General features: G+C 38.3%; 1 protein-coding gene across 1 annotated transcript in view; it reads left to right on the top strand.

The window, feature by feature from the left end:
* Positions 1-10,254, top strand: part of INSL6 (insulin like 6) — a 30,416-nt gene extending 20,162 nt beyond the window's left edge. The window contains exon 2 of the mRNA XM_032291058.1: positions 9,851-10,254. Within this exon, the coding sequence (XP_032146949.1) occupies positions 9,851-10,209 (359 nt within the window). The 3' untranslated portion in view covers positions 10,210-10,254. The remainder of the gene's footprint in view (positions 1-9,850) is intronic.
* Positions 10,255-14,604: the final 4,350 nt, after the last annotated feature.

The raw sequence follows: 14,604 nt of genomic DNA, 5'->3' as shown, positions 1-14,604 counted from the left end.
CTGGGGATGCCAAAATTCCCACAGAGAAGCCCCACACTGTGAGGGGGAATGGATTGGAGCCCCACCTAAAGAAACAGTCTGGCCATGAACTGTCCCAGCCATTGTGCTGCGCTGTGGGGAGTTGCTCCAAGTCCAAACTGCGCTGGCATCACAGTAGGCAAAAATGGTGGACTGGAGACACAGTGATGGCAGCTGCCTCTCCCCATAGGAACCGGGGGTCTCAGTGCCTGCTTAAGCGCCGCCCACCCAAGCAGCCACCTTGCGATTGCACGGCTCTGTGCTTGGAACCCAAGGCCTTGGTGGTATGGGATCATAAGGGGATCTGATCCCCAGGTTGCAGGGGTTCTTGGGAAAAGCATGCTTTTCAGGTAGGGGTAACACAATCCCTCACAGTCTCTCTTGGCTGGGGAGGGACCTGCCTTTGCCCCATGTGGCTCCCAGATGGGCCTTCATGCCACCCTGCTTTTCAAACCTTGCTCTCTGTGAGTCACACCAACCTCCTAGTCAGTCCCAGTGAGAGAATGTTGGTGACTCAATTAAAGATGCAGAATCCATTTGCCATTTTCATTCTTTTTGATGGGAGCTGCAGGTAAAAGGGTTTTTGTTGTTGTTGTTTGTTTATTTTTGTTTTCATTTTGAGACAAAATTTTGCTCTTGTTACCCAAGCTGGAATGCAGTGGCACAATCTAGGCTCACTGCAATCTCTGCCTCCTGGGTTCAAGTGATTCTCCTGCCCCAGCCTTCCAAGCAGCTGGGATTACAGGCATGCACCACCACACCTGGCTAATTTTTGTATTTTTAGTGGAGACGGGGTTTCTCCATGTTGGTCAGGCTGGTCTTGACCTCCTGACCTCAGGTGATCCGCCCACCTCGGCCTCCCAAAGTGCTAGGATTACAGGCATGAGCCACGGCACCGGTCCAAGCAAAGGTGTTTCTTTTCAGCCATCTTGGCTGCTCCCCCAAACCCTTTTTTAATATATTTGTAAAATATGTTTATGGATTCAGTTAACTGATATTTAGGAGTTCGAAATCAACATTTGCAAATGAAATTAGTTTTTAAGGTTTTAAAAAAACTCATTGCTTTTTTTTTCTTTTTTTAAAAAATATATATTTTATTGCATTTTAGGTTTTGGGGTACATGTGAAGAACTTGGAAGATTGTTGCATAGGTACATACATGGCAATGTGGGTTTGCTGCCTTCCTCTCCATCACCTATAGCTGTCATTTCTCCCCATGTTATCCCTCCCCAACACCCTACCCCCCGCTGTCTCTCCCCTACGTCCCCCCCCACAGACCCCAGTGTGTGATGCTCCCCTCACTGTGTCCATGTGTTCTCATTGTTCAACACCCGCCTATGAGTGAGAACATGCTAGTTTTGGAATAAAGGTTATGCCAGCTTCATAAAATGAGCTGGGCAGCTTTTGCTCTTTTTCTGGAACAATTTGTATGTGATTAGAATTTACTGTTCTTTAAAAATAAGTGGAACCCCTCTCTAAAGTCACCTATATCTGTTTTTATTTTTTGAAGGCAATAACTATGACTACCCTTTTCATTTCTTTGAATATTGTTGGTACATTTAGGTTTTCTATGTCACTGTATACAAATTAAGACATCTTGTATTTTTCCAGGAATTCATCCATTTCATCTTGATTTTTAAATATATAAGCATTCATAAAATTTATTTTAAAACTTGGCTCTATCTACTTATTTTTCTTTTTTTTCCGACTGTAATTTGTTCGTTTCCATTCTTTTGTTCCTCATTAGTCTGAATAGAGATCTACCTTATTCTTTTAAACAAGCAACTTTGTAATTAAATGTTATTAAAGAGTGCTCTAATATTAGGGCCTCTAACTGCAAAGTACATAGATTCACCTAAATAACCTCAAGGTAAAAGGGGATAGTAGTTATAAAACAAACAAGATATAGAAGTTGACTTAGAAAGATGTTGGAAAGCCTGAGGAATCATACTAGCTCCAAAACAAAAAAATCTTCTGTCTTTCTCTCTGTGAATCTTTTCTTTTCTCAGTATTTATGTTCCTTTGTTCTTTAACTTGTCATGACAGACCTCGTAGAATCCTTTTAGCTTTGGTTCTTACTCATTTTTTTCTCATTACTTCTTAGTTCTAGTTTCAAACTGAGGAAATCTAATTGGGTTGATTCATGTTTTTCACATGATGTGGATTTCTGGCCATTGTGACAGATGGGTTTCTTTGGGGTCAGGTGCCAACCTCCAGTTTGTTCAACCATGGCTACAGGGTAGAGTCACATGGTTCAGAACATGGCTGTGTAAGAACTGGCTCTACAGTGGAGGCTATTGGCAAATATGTCCTCTTGGGGCTGTAGATGAGCAAGGGCCATAATGGAAGTCCAGTAAGTCTTCAAATAATTACATTCTGGAATTATTTTGGTTTCTAGTATTCAGTATCGCTAAGTGAATTAAGAGCAGTATAACAGTGACAATGAGTTTATTGTACCTAGAGCATATTACTATTTCTCTGTTTCTTTATATTTTAATAAAGAACAAAATGGTTTTTACTGCTCAGTTATAAGATGTGCATAAGAAGACAAATGATCAAATTTGAAAATGAGCAAAGGATTTGAACAGACATTTCTCCAAGAGGATATGTAATAAACATATGAAAAGATGCTTAACATCTTTAGCCATGAGGTAAATGCAAATCAAAACCACAATAAGATACCACTGTGCATCCATTGGGATAACTGTAATAAAAAAATAAAAATACCAAGTTTTGATGAGGATGTAGAAAAATTGAAACTCTACTACATCAATGCTGGAATTAAAAAAATTGTGTAGCTGCTGTGAAAAAGTTTGGCAGTTCCTCAAAATGTTAAACCAAATTACCACATCATCCAGTGTTTCACTCCTAGCTTTAAAAACATATGCTCACACAAAAACTTGCACCTGAATGCTCCTGGCAGCACTATTCTTTTTTTTTTTTTTTTTGAGATGGAGTCTTGCTCTGTTACTTAGGCTGGAGTGTAGTGGCACTATCTTGGCTCACTGCAACTTCTGCCTCCCACGTTTAAGTGATTCTCGTGCTTAGGCCTCCCAAGTAGCTGGGATTACAGGCAATTACCACCATGCCTGGCTAATTTTTTTTAAATTTATTTATTTTACTTTAGGTGCATACTGTATCTGGCATTTCTCCCCATGTTATCCCTCCCCACCGTCCCCTCCCTCTCCACTCCCGCTGTCTCTCCCCTACCCCCCCAACTGCGCCAGTGTGTGATGTTCCTCTCCCTGAGTCCTCATGTTCTCGTTGTTCAACACCCACCTATGAGTGAGGACATATGGTGTTTGGCTTTCTGTTCTTGTGTCAGTTTGCCGAGAATGATGGTTTCCAGATTCATCCAAGTCCCTACAAAGGACACAAACTCATCATTTTTTATGGCTGCATAATATTCCAGTATATGTACCCCATTTCTTTGTCCAGTCTATCATTGATAGGCATTTGGGTTGGTTTCAGGTCTTTGCTATTGTACACAGGGCTGCAATGAACATCTGTGTGCATGTGTTTTTATAGTAGAACAATTTATAGTTCTTTGGGTACATACCCAGTAATGGGATTGCTGGGTCAAATGGAATTTCTATTTCTAGATCCTTGAGAAATCACCACACTGTCTTCCACAATGGTTGAACTAATTTACACTCCCACCAACAGTGTAAAAGTGTTCCTATTTCTCCACATCCTCTCCAGCATCTGTTGTCTCCAGATTTTTTAATGATCGCCATTCTAACTGGTGTGAGATGATAATCTTGGTGTAGTTTTGATTTGCATTTCTCTAATGACCAGTGATAAGAATTTTTCATGTTTGTTAGCCTCATATATGTCTTCTTTTGAAAGGTGTCTGTTCATATCCTTCACCCACTTTTGGATGGGGTTGTTTTTTTCTTGTTTGTGTTTTAGTTCCTTGTAGATTTTGGATATTAGCCCTTTGTCAGATGGGTAGATTGCAAAAATTTTTTCCCATTCTGTTGGTTGCCGATTTGCTCTAATGATGGTTTCTTTTGCTGTACAGAAGCTCTGGAGTTAAATTAGATCCCATTTGTCTATCTTGGCTTTTATTGCCATTGCTTTTGGTGTTTTAGTCATGAAGTCCTTGCCTATGCCTATGTCCTGAATGGTTTTGCCTACATTTTCTTCTAGTGTTTTTATGGTGTTAGATTTTATGTTTAAATCTTTGATCCATGTGGAGTTAATTTTAGTGTAAGGTGACAGGTAGGGGTCCAGTTTCTGCTTTCTGCACATGGCTAGCCAGTTTTCCCTACACCATTTATTAAACATGGTGTCCTTTTCCCCATTGCTTGTTTTTGCTGGGTTTGTCAAAGATCAGATGGTTGTAGATGTGTGGTGTTTCTTCTGGGGTCTCTGTTCTGTTCCATTGGTCTATATCTCTGTTTTGGTACCAGTACCATGCTGTTTTGATTACTGTAGCCTTGTAGTATAATTTGAAGTCTGGCAGTGTGATGCCTCTGGCTTTGTTCTTTTTGCTTAGGATTATCTTGGCTATGCGGAGTCTTTTGTGATTCCATATGAAGTTTAAAGTGGTTTTTTCCAGTTCTGTGAAGAAGGTCATTGGTAGCTTGATGGGGATAGTGTCGAATCTATAGATTACTTTGGGCAGTATGGCCATTTTCACGATATTGATTCTTCCTACCCATAAACATGGAATGTTTCTCCATTTGTTTGTGTTCTCTCTTATTTTGTTGAGCAGTGGTTTGTAATTCTCCTTGAAGAGGTCCTTTACATCCTTTGTTAGTTGTATTCCTAGGTATTTTATTCTCTTTGTAGCAATTGTGAATGGGAGTTTGCTCTTGATTTTGCTCTCTGTTATTGGTATATAGGCATGCTTGTGATTTCTGCACATTGATTTTGTATTCTGAGACTTTGCTGAAGGTGCTTATCAGTTTCAGAAGATTTTGGGCTGAAATGATGGTGTCTTCTGGATATACAGTCATGTCATCTGCAAGTAGAGACAGTTTGACTTCCTCCTTTCCTAATTGAATACCCTTGATTTCTTTTTCTTGCCTGATTGCTCTGGCTAGAATTTCCAATACTATGTTGAATAGGAGTGGTGAGAGGGGGCATCCTTGTCTAGTGCCTGATTTCAAAGGGAATTCTTCCAGCTTTTGCCCGTTCAGTATGATATTGCCTGTAGATTTGTCATATATAGCTTTTACCATTTTAGCATGAAGAGCTGTTGAATTTTATTGGAGGCCTTCTCTGCATCTATCGAGATAACCCTGTGGTTTTTGTCTTTGGTTCCATTTATGTGATGGATTACATTTATGGATTTGCGTGTGTTGAACCAGCCTTGCATTCCTGGGATGAAGCCTCCTTGGTCGTGATGGATAAGCTTCTTGATGTGCTGTTGCAATCTGTTTGCCAGTATTTTATTGAAGATTTTTGCATCAATGTTCATCATGGTTATTGGCATGAAGTTTTCTTTTTTAGTGGAGTCTCTGTGTGGTTTTGGTATCAAGATGATGTTGCTTTCATAAAATGAGTTAGTATTGTTTGATACAGTTTGTATTGTATTGTATCCTTTTGTATTGTTTGATACAGTTTCAGAAGGAATGGAACCAGCTCCTCTTTGTACATCTGCTAGAATTCGGCTGTGAACCCGTCTGGGCCTGGTCTTTTTTTGGTTGGTTGGCTATTGATTGCCGCTTCTATTTTAGCCCTTGTTATTGGTCTATTCAGGGTTTCAACTTCCTCCTGGTTTAGTCTTGGTAGAGTAAAAGTGTCTAGGAATTTATCCATTTCTTTCTGGTTTACTGGTATGTGAGTAGAGCTGTTTGTAGTAATCTCTGAGGGTAGTTTGTATTTCTGTGGGATCAGTGGTGATATCCCCTTTATCATTTTTTATTGCATCTATTTGATTCTTCTCGCTTTTCTTTTTTATTAATCTGGCTAGTGGTCTGTCTGTTTTGTTGATCTTTTCAAAAAACCAGCGGCTGGATTTATTGATTTTTTTGAAGGATTTTTTTGTCTCTATCTCCTTCAGTTCTGCTCTGATCTTAGTTATTTCTTATCTTCTGCTAGCTTTTGAGTTTTTTTTTTTTTTTTTTGATCTTGCTCCTCTAGCTCTTTCAATTTTAATGATAGGGTGTCGATTTTAGATCTTTCCTCTCTTCTCTGGTGGGCATTTATTGCTATAAATTTCCCTCTTGACACTGCTTTAAAAGTGTCCCAGAGATTCTGGTAAGTTGTGTCTTCTTTCTGATTGGTTTCAAAGAACATCTTTATTTCTGCCTTCATTTCATTGTTTATTCAGTCGACACTCAGAAGCAAGTTGTTCAGTTTCCAAGTGGTTGTGTGGGTTTGAGTGTGTTTCTTGATCGTGAGTTCTAGTCTGATTGCGCTGTGGTCTGAGAGACTGTTTGTTATGATTTCCGTTCTTTTGCAGTTGCTGAGGAGTGATTTGTTTCCAATGATGTGGTCAATTTTAGGGTAAGTGCCATGTGGTGCTGAGAAAAATATATATTCTGCCGATTTGGGATGGAGCGTTCTGTATATGTCTATCAGGTCCTCTTGGTCCAGCTCTGCATTCAAGTCCTGGATATCCTTGTTAATTTTCTGTCTCGTTGATCTGTCTGATATTGACAGTGGAGTGTTGAAGTCTACCACTATTATTGGGTGGGAGTCTAAATCTCATTTTAGGTCATTAAGAACTTGCTAAAAGGATTTATGTATCTGGGTGCTCCTGTGTTGGGGGCTTATATGTTTAGGATAGTTAACTCTTCCTGTTGGATTGATCCTTTTACCTTTATATAGTGTCCTTTTTTTTTTTTTTTTTTTTGTCTCTTTTGATCTTTGTTGGTTTGAAGTCCATTTTATCAAGAGACTAGGATTGCAACCCCTGCTTTTCTTTTGTTCTCCATTTGCTTGGTAAATCTTCTTCTATCCCTTTATTTTGAGTCTATGTGTGTCTTTGTATGTGAAATGGGTTTCCTGAATACAGCACACCAATGGATTCTGACTTTTTATCCAGTTTGCCAGTATGTGTCTTTTGATTGGGGCATTTAAGGCCATTTACATTCAGTGTTAATATTGCTGTGTGTGAATTTGATCCTGCCATTTTGTTACTGGCTGGTTTTCTTCCCCATTAGTTGACTCACTTTCTTCATTGCATTTTTGGTCTTTGCCAACTGGTTTGCTTTTGCAGTGACTGGTACTTGTTCCTTTCCGTGCTTAGTGTTTCTTTCTGGAGCTCTTGTAGGGCAGGTCTGGTGGTGACAAAATCTCTCAATAATTGCTTGTCCATAAAGGATTTTATTTCTCCTTCACTTACAAAGCTTAGTTTGGCTGGATATGAGATTTTGGTTTGAAAGTTCTTTTCTTTAAGGATGTTGAATATTGGCCCCCACTCTCTTCTGGCTTGTAAGGTTTCTTCCAAGAGGTGTTCTGTGAGTCTTATTGGCTTCCCTCTGTGGGTGACCTGACCTTTCTTTCTGGCTGCCCTTAGCATTTTTTCCGTCATTTCAACCCTGGTGAATCTGATGATTATGTGCCTTGGGGTTGCTCTTCTTGAGGAATATCTTTGTGGAGTTCTCTGTATTTCTTGAATTTGAAATTTGGACTGCCTTGCTAGGCTTGGGAAGTTCTCCTGGATAATATCCTGGAGTGTATTTTCCAGATGGGTTTCATTCTCCCCATCATATTTGGGTATACTAATCAATGGTAGATTAGATCTTTCCACATAATCCCGTATTTCTTGGAGGCTTTATTCATTTCTTTTCCCTCTTTTTTCTCTTATCTGGTCTTCTCTTTTTATTTCATTGAGTTGATCTTCAGTCTCTGATATCCTTTCTTCTGCTTGATCGATTCGGCTTTTAAAACTTGTGTTTGCTTAATTCATGTAGTTCTCGTGCTGTGTTTTTCAACTCCATCAAGTCGTTTATGTTCTTCTCTAAGCTGGTTATTCTAGTTAGCATTTCATCTAACCTCTTTTCAAGGTTTTTGGTTTCTTTGCATTGAGTTAGAACGTGTTCCTTTAGCTCAGAAAAGTTTATTATCCACCTTCTGAAGCCTGTTTCTGTCAATTTGTTGCACTCCTCTGTCAAGTTGTGATCCCGTGTTGAGGAGTTGTGATCCCTTGAAGGAGAAGAGGTGTTCTGCTCTTTGATGGTTTCATCTTTTTTTTGTGCTGATTTTTTCCCATCTTTGTGGATTTGCTTGGCTGTGGTGTCAGGGAGCTGCTTGATGAGGTTGCTTGTCTGCCTGTGGAGGCGCTACTGGGTTTCTAGGGACTCCTTCAGGTTACTAGGGAAGCTTCCAGTGTCTTTTTTTGTTTATACTGGGAAATTAGGCCGCTGACCTGTAGGTACTGCTGGGTTGTCAAGAATGCCATCCCGTTGCTACGTAGGCTCCCTGTGTTTTTTGTTAAAACATGTAGCCCAGTCCTACCCCTCTAGTGGTGGGGTTGTGCTCTTCCTCCACCGGGCTGGATCATTCAGGGTTTATCTCAGACTGTGGCACTGGCTGCGCAACCCACTAGAGTCAGAGCTTCAGCCCTCTGGGGTTTGTGGAGGAGGGTAGGGACCCGCCCAGCCGCACTCGGCTGTCTCCCCGTTTCAGCTTCCTCTCTCTCCACTCATGGGGTACGGGTCCACCCAGCTGCTCCCGCTTACAGCCTTCTCTCTCTCCGGGCAGAGGGAGGGGGCGATAGCTCAGTCTGCAGGCTCTTATTCAACTCTGTGCTTGTAATTGACTGGCAAAGATCTCCTGTTCTGTGTAATGCTGAGGCTTTGGGGGAAGCACTGTATCTGGACCGCTTTGCCAGAGGGAAGCCTCTGACTCGCTGGTCAGATGCACTTTCTGGCTGAAGCAGCACCCTTCCCCTCCTCGGTCTGCCCTGAGTGGGCTTTGTTCACCATGAGACCAGAGCCGTTGAAATGCACCTGGTACCTCGGTTGGAGCTAGGAGATCTCTGGATTTCTGCATCTCTCTCACTGGGTGTTGTGCGCTGGAGTTGTGTCTAATCGGCCATCTTGGATTTCCCCTCGCCTGGCTAATTTTTTGTGTGTTTTTAGTAGAGACAGGGTTTTGCCATGTTGGTGAGGCTGGTATCGAACTCCTGACCTCAAATGATTTGCCCACCTTGGCTTCCCAAAGTGATGGGATTACAGGCACAAGCTACTGCGCCAGGCCATCAGCGCTATTCATAATGACCAAAAAGTGGAAAGCACTCAAATGTCCATCAGTTGACAAACGGATTAACAAAATGTGGAATGTCCATACAATGGAAAATTATTAAGCCATGAAAAGATACATGCTACTATAGGTAAACCTTGAAAACATTATACTAAGTGCAAGAAACGAGACACAAAAGGTCGTATATTGTGTGCTTTCAATATGAAATAGGCAAATCCATAGAAACATAAGGTAGATTGGTGACTGCCAGGGGATAGTAGGAGTTGGAAATGGAAATGACTGGTAATGGGCATAGGGTTTCTTTTTGTATATAAATGTTCTGGAATTAGATTTATAGTTTCACATCCTGGTCATAGTTTCACAACCCTGTGAATATACTAAAAACCATTGAATTATATACTTTAAAATGAATAATTTTATGACGTGATGATATCTTAACTTAAATTGTTAATACAAAAATAAGCAAAGGTTTACAGCCTTTTTATAGGAAAACACTACACCTACTTTAGTTAAAATATATGTTGCTTTTGAATAACCGTACTTTCTATTCTTTATTTAAAATGTGATTACTTGATTTTTTAATAATTAGCTGATTTTACTGTTCCAGTACTCAATTTTCATCTAAAGGAAGATTTTAATAAAGGAGCATTTCTTTTCTTCTCTCTCAACAGTGTCTACTTCTGCCTCTTTGGAAGAAGCAGTAAACAGTTGGGAATTGCAGTCATTACCTGAGTATCAGTACAAAAAGCCATACTCACCCCTTGATAAGACAAGAGAATTTTCTTCATCACATAATGTCAATCCGTATATTCGTGAGAATGCAAAATTTCAGAAGAAAAGTAGAAACAAAATTAAAACCTTAAGCAATTTATTTTGGGGGAATCATCCCCAAAGAAAACGCAGAGGATATTCAGAAAAGTGTTGTCTTACAGGATGTACAAGAGAAGAACTTAGTATTGCATGTCTTCCATATATTGATTTTAAAAACTTAAAGGAAGAAAGATCATCACTTGTGACTAAGATATACTAACCATCTTAGAAATTATACTAACATAATAAAAGCTTAATACATTTATCTTACTCTTTTTTTATTTTTATTTTTTTTGTAATTGTGGTTGTAAGTGATATGCTGTGAACAGTGTCTGAATATATTTGCAAGCACTTGACCATACCTTATAGTAGTAATAAGAATCTTAGTGTTTTCTTTGGTGACCCTGTTGTTTTCCTTAGTTTTCACAACCTTTTTGAAGGTGATATTTCTGGAGGTGGTGTGATCCATGCAGACATCTAAGAGTTATCTGTTCACTTCTTGTCATTATGGTTGAAACTCTCTTAAGCTACATTTAGTGAATTATGGAACCTTCTGCTTTCCATCTGCATGACACACAAACTGATGCCCATGACTGTTAGGCTTACTCCAAAAGGCCAACCTATCTGTCCCACCAACTTAAAAATAACTAATCAACTACTATTCCTAGTAGAAGCCCTTGTACTATAATAGTAGTTACACTTCTTTTTTTTTTTTTTTTTTTCAAGAAAGAGAAAGAATAAAAAAAGAAAGAAAGAAAAAATGAAGGAGAGGAAGAATGAGGGAGAGGGAGAGGGAGAGAGAACTGGGGTGTTGCTTTATTGCCCGGGCTAGAATGCAGTCTAAAAATGGGTATGCCTGTAATTGTGTTTAGTAATAGAGACATGGAAAAAAAAAATGAGGGAAGAAAATAACTAACAAGCAGCCAACCAATATTTCATTTAAACCTGTAAAGAGGTGTGATGTGGTACTGATAAGAGTGTATATTTTGTATATTTAAAATGGAGAGTTCTATAAATGTTAATTAAGTCTACTTGTTCCCAATCTGAGTTCAAGTCCTGGATATCGATGTTAACTTTCTGTCTCATTGATCTGTCTGATATTGATGTTGAAGTCTCCTACTATTATTGTGTGGGAGTCTAAGTCTCTTTATAAGTCTTACATATCTGGGTATTCCTGTATTGGGTGTGTATATATTTAGGATCTTTAGCTCTTCTTGTTACATTGATCCTTTTATCATTATGTAATATCCTTCTTTGCTTCTTTTGATCTTTGTTGCTTAAAAGTCTATTTTATCAGCGAAAATTGCAACTCCTGCTTTCTATTTATTATTTTTGCTCTCCATTTGGTTGGTAAATTTTTCTCCATCCCTTTGTTTTGAGTCTTTGTGTATCCTTGCATGTGAGATGGGTCTGGATGTAGCATACCAATGGGTCTTAGAAGTCTAGTTACGCTTCTAATTCCTTGAATTTTATTAGTTTCTCTTCACAATTTCTACTGAGGACTTAAAATAGAATTTAGTGAATCTAAACTAAAATCTCTGCAAGATACCCTGTCTTTACTCTGAAGGTACTGATATAATGTGAGTCAACATATAATTCTCAATATTTGATTGAGAAATCTGTAGAAAAGATTCTTAAAGCATAGTCCCTGACCAAACCAGCAGCATCAGCATCATGTGAGAACGTGTTAGAAATGCAGTCCTAAGGTCTCACACCAGACCTACTGAATCAGAAACTCTAGGTATGGGGGCCAACAATCTGTGTTTATAAGCCTTCTAGGTTATTCTGAAGTAGGTTAAAGATCAAGAACCACTGGTAATAGAGTTACTGTATGAATATTGTTGAAGTTTTTCTATTCAAGTGGTGCATATCTCAACTCAATGTAGATGTTACAGTACTAAATTTTTGGTGTTTTTTTCCCTGTCAACACATGACATAATTTTAGTACTATGAATTAGAGCAAGATGTAACCCAGTGAACCCAAAATGGAATTTCTACTTTGTACCCATTAATTTGTGGCTAAGTAGCATTTGAGATCTTTCTCTAGTTTCTTTCCCAAACATGTGCTGTAATGTTCTTTTTAATTGTTTATTTCTATTTGGCTTCATTACTTCTTACAACAAAGGTTCTTTTCCACTTATATCTATGTCATATATACTTTCAGTGCATTAATAAATATTGTTGATTTTTTTCATCAGTTTCAGGGTACAGTCTGCAATTATCTGTCAATATAGGGAGCTACCCATGTAGATACAAAATGACAGCTTATATTATGGTTCAGTAGTGGAGTAGGTCTGCTAAGCATTAGATGAAAATGCTCCATTTATTGAGAATTATCTATGCTTTGGCTAAAATACAGCCATGTACACAATCCAGTTTGAAATGGTATACATCTGTACTTGTGGTTGAAGAATAAAGCGCAGCTTGTTAGCTTACTTATTATAAACACACATCAGAAGTCCCATATAGAAAATCATGATATTAACCAAGTGTGTTACTTGCATAGCTGTATACTTCCCTACCCACTTTTTAATAATTTGTATGTTAGGTTGTATTTAGTTTGCTTTTTGGTTTAAGTCTGCCTTCTAATATTTAAAATTGCACTAACGATGTGGTACATTTTGATAGAACACTCACATTTATTTTATAGATTCCTTAGAGGAAACCCAAATTGGAAAAAAAAAAAAAAAAAAAGAAATCTGAGATACCTTAATATTAAGCAACTTACTGAGGCTCCATGTTAAGTTACTTGCTAGTTAGTGGTAGAACTGGATCAAGATTTTAATACTAACATCTTGTTCAGTACTACTGATGTCAATAAAATCATAAGTAGAAATTGCCCTTTTTTTTTGAGACAGGGTCTGTTGCCCAGGCTGGAGTACAGTAATGTGATCACAGCTCACTACTGCCTCAGCCTCCTGGGCTCAAGTGATTCTTCCATCTCAGACTCCTGAGTAGCTGGGACTACAGGTGCATGCCACTACACCTGGATAATTTTAAATATTTTTTTGTGGAGACATAGTCTTGCTGTGTTGCTCAGGCTGGTCTCTGGGGTCCTGGCCCCAAGTAATCCTCCTGCCTTGGCCTCCCAAAGTGCTGGGATTATCTTCATAATTTCTTGTCTGGATTGTTTGCTGTTGGCACATAGAAATGGTTTTTGTCTATTGATTTTGTATCCTCCAACTTTACTGAATTTGTTTATGAGTTCTAATAGTGGTTTTTTTTTTTTTTTGGAGTCTTTAAACATTTTTCCAAATACAGTATCACCTGTAAATAAGGATGGTTTTACTTCTTCCTTTCCAATTTGGATGTCCTTTGTTTCTTTCTCTTAGCTGAGTGCTCTAGCTTGGACTTCTAGTACTATGTTCAATAAAAGTTGTGAAAGTAGACAACCTTGTCAGGTTCCAGATAATAAAGGAAAGGTTTTCAGTTTTTCCCTATTCCTTATTCTGCATCCCTATTGAGTATATCTTAATTCAGTACGATACTAGCTCTGGGTCTGTCATATATGACTTTCATTATGTTGAGGTATGTTCCTTCTATACTCAATTTTTTTAGGGTTTTTAGCATGAGGTGTTTTTATTTTTAGCAAATGCTTTTTGAGCATCATTTGAAATTATCATATGGTTTTTGTCCATCATTCTGTTGCTGTATCACAATGATTGATTTGCAAATGTTGAACCATTCTTGTATTCCTGGGATAAATACTCCTTGGTTATGATGATTTTTTAAATGTGTTGTTGTGTTTGGCTTACTAGTATTTTGTTGAGGTTGTTTGCATTCGTGTTCATCAGAGATACTGGCTTGTAGTTTTCATTTTTTGATGTGCCTTTATTTGGTTTTGGTATCAGAGTAATATTGGTCTCATAGAATGAGTTTGGAAGTATTCTATATCTACTTTTTGGATTAGTTTGAGGAGAATTGGATTAGTTTTTCTTTAAATGTTAAAATCAGCAGAGAAACCATTGGTCCCTGAGCCTTTCTTTGAAGAGTTTTTATTATAGCTTCGATGATATTACATGTTACTGGTCTATTCACAAGTTTTGGATTTCTTCGTGTCTTAATCTTGGTAAGCTGTATGTGTATAGGAATGTATCCATTTCTTGTAGGTCTCCCAATTTATTGGCATATAGTTGCTTATTGTAGCCTCTGATGATCCTTTGAATTTCTTTTTTCTAAGTTAGTCTTGCTAAAGGTTTGTCAGATTTTTTTGGCTTTTAAAAGCCAACTTGTTTCATTGATCTTTTGTTTCTTTTCAATTCCATTTATGTATACTATGGTGTTTCTTTTTTTCTATTAGCTTTGGGTTTGGCTTGCTCTTGCCTTTCTAGTTTTTTAAGATATATCATTAAGTTGTTCATTTAAAGTTTTCCTTTTTTGATGTAGGCACTTCACTTTTAGCTATATTGCTTTTGTTATTGCTTTCTAGCTTTATTTCATTGTGGTCAGAGAAGACATATTATTTAAATTTTTTTGGAATGTTTTAAGATTTGTTTTGTGACCTACCTACCTTTTTTTTTTTTTTTTTTTTTTGTAAACACAGAGTTTCACTCTTGTTGCCCAGGCTGGAGTGCAGTGGTGCGATCTTGGCTCACTGCAACCTCCACCTCCTGGG

The sequence above is a fragment of the Sapajus apella genome, unplaced genomic scaffold (assembly GCF_009761245.1).
Source record: "Sapajus apella isolate SASKATOON/1434 unplaced genomic scaffold, GSC_monkey_1.0 scaffold24, whole genome shotgun sequence".
NCBI classification, from domain to species: domain Eukaryota; kingdom Metazoa; phylum Chordata; class Mammalia; order Primates; family Cebidae; genus Sapajus; species Sapajus apella.
This window is presented reverse-complemented; position numbering and strand designations above follow the sequence as displayed.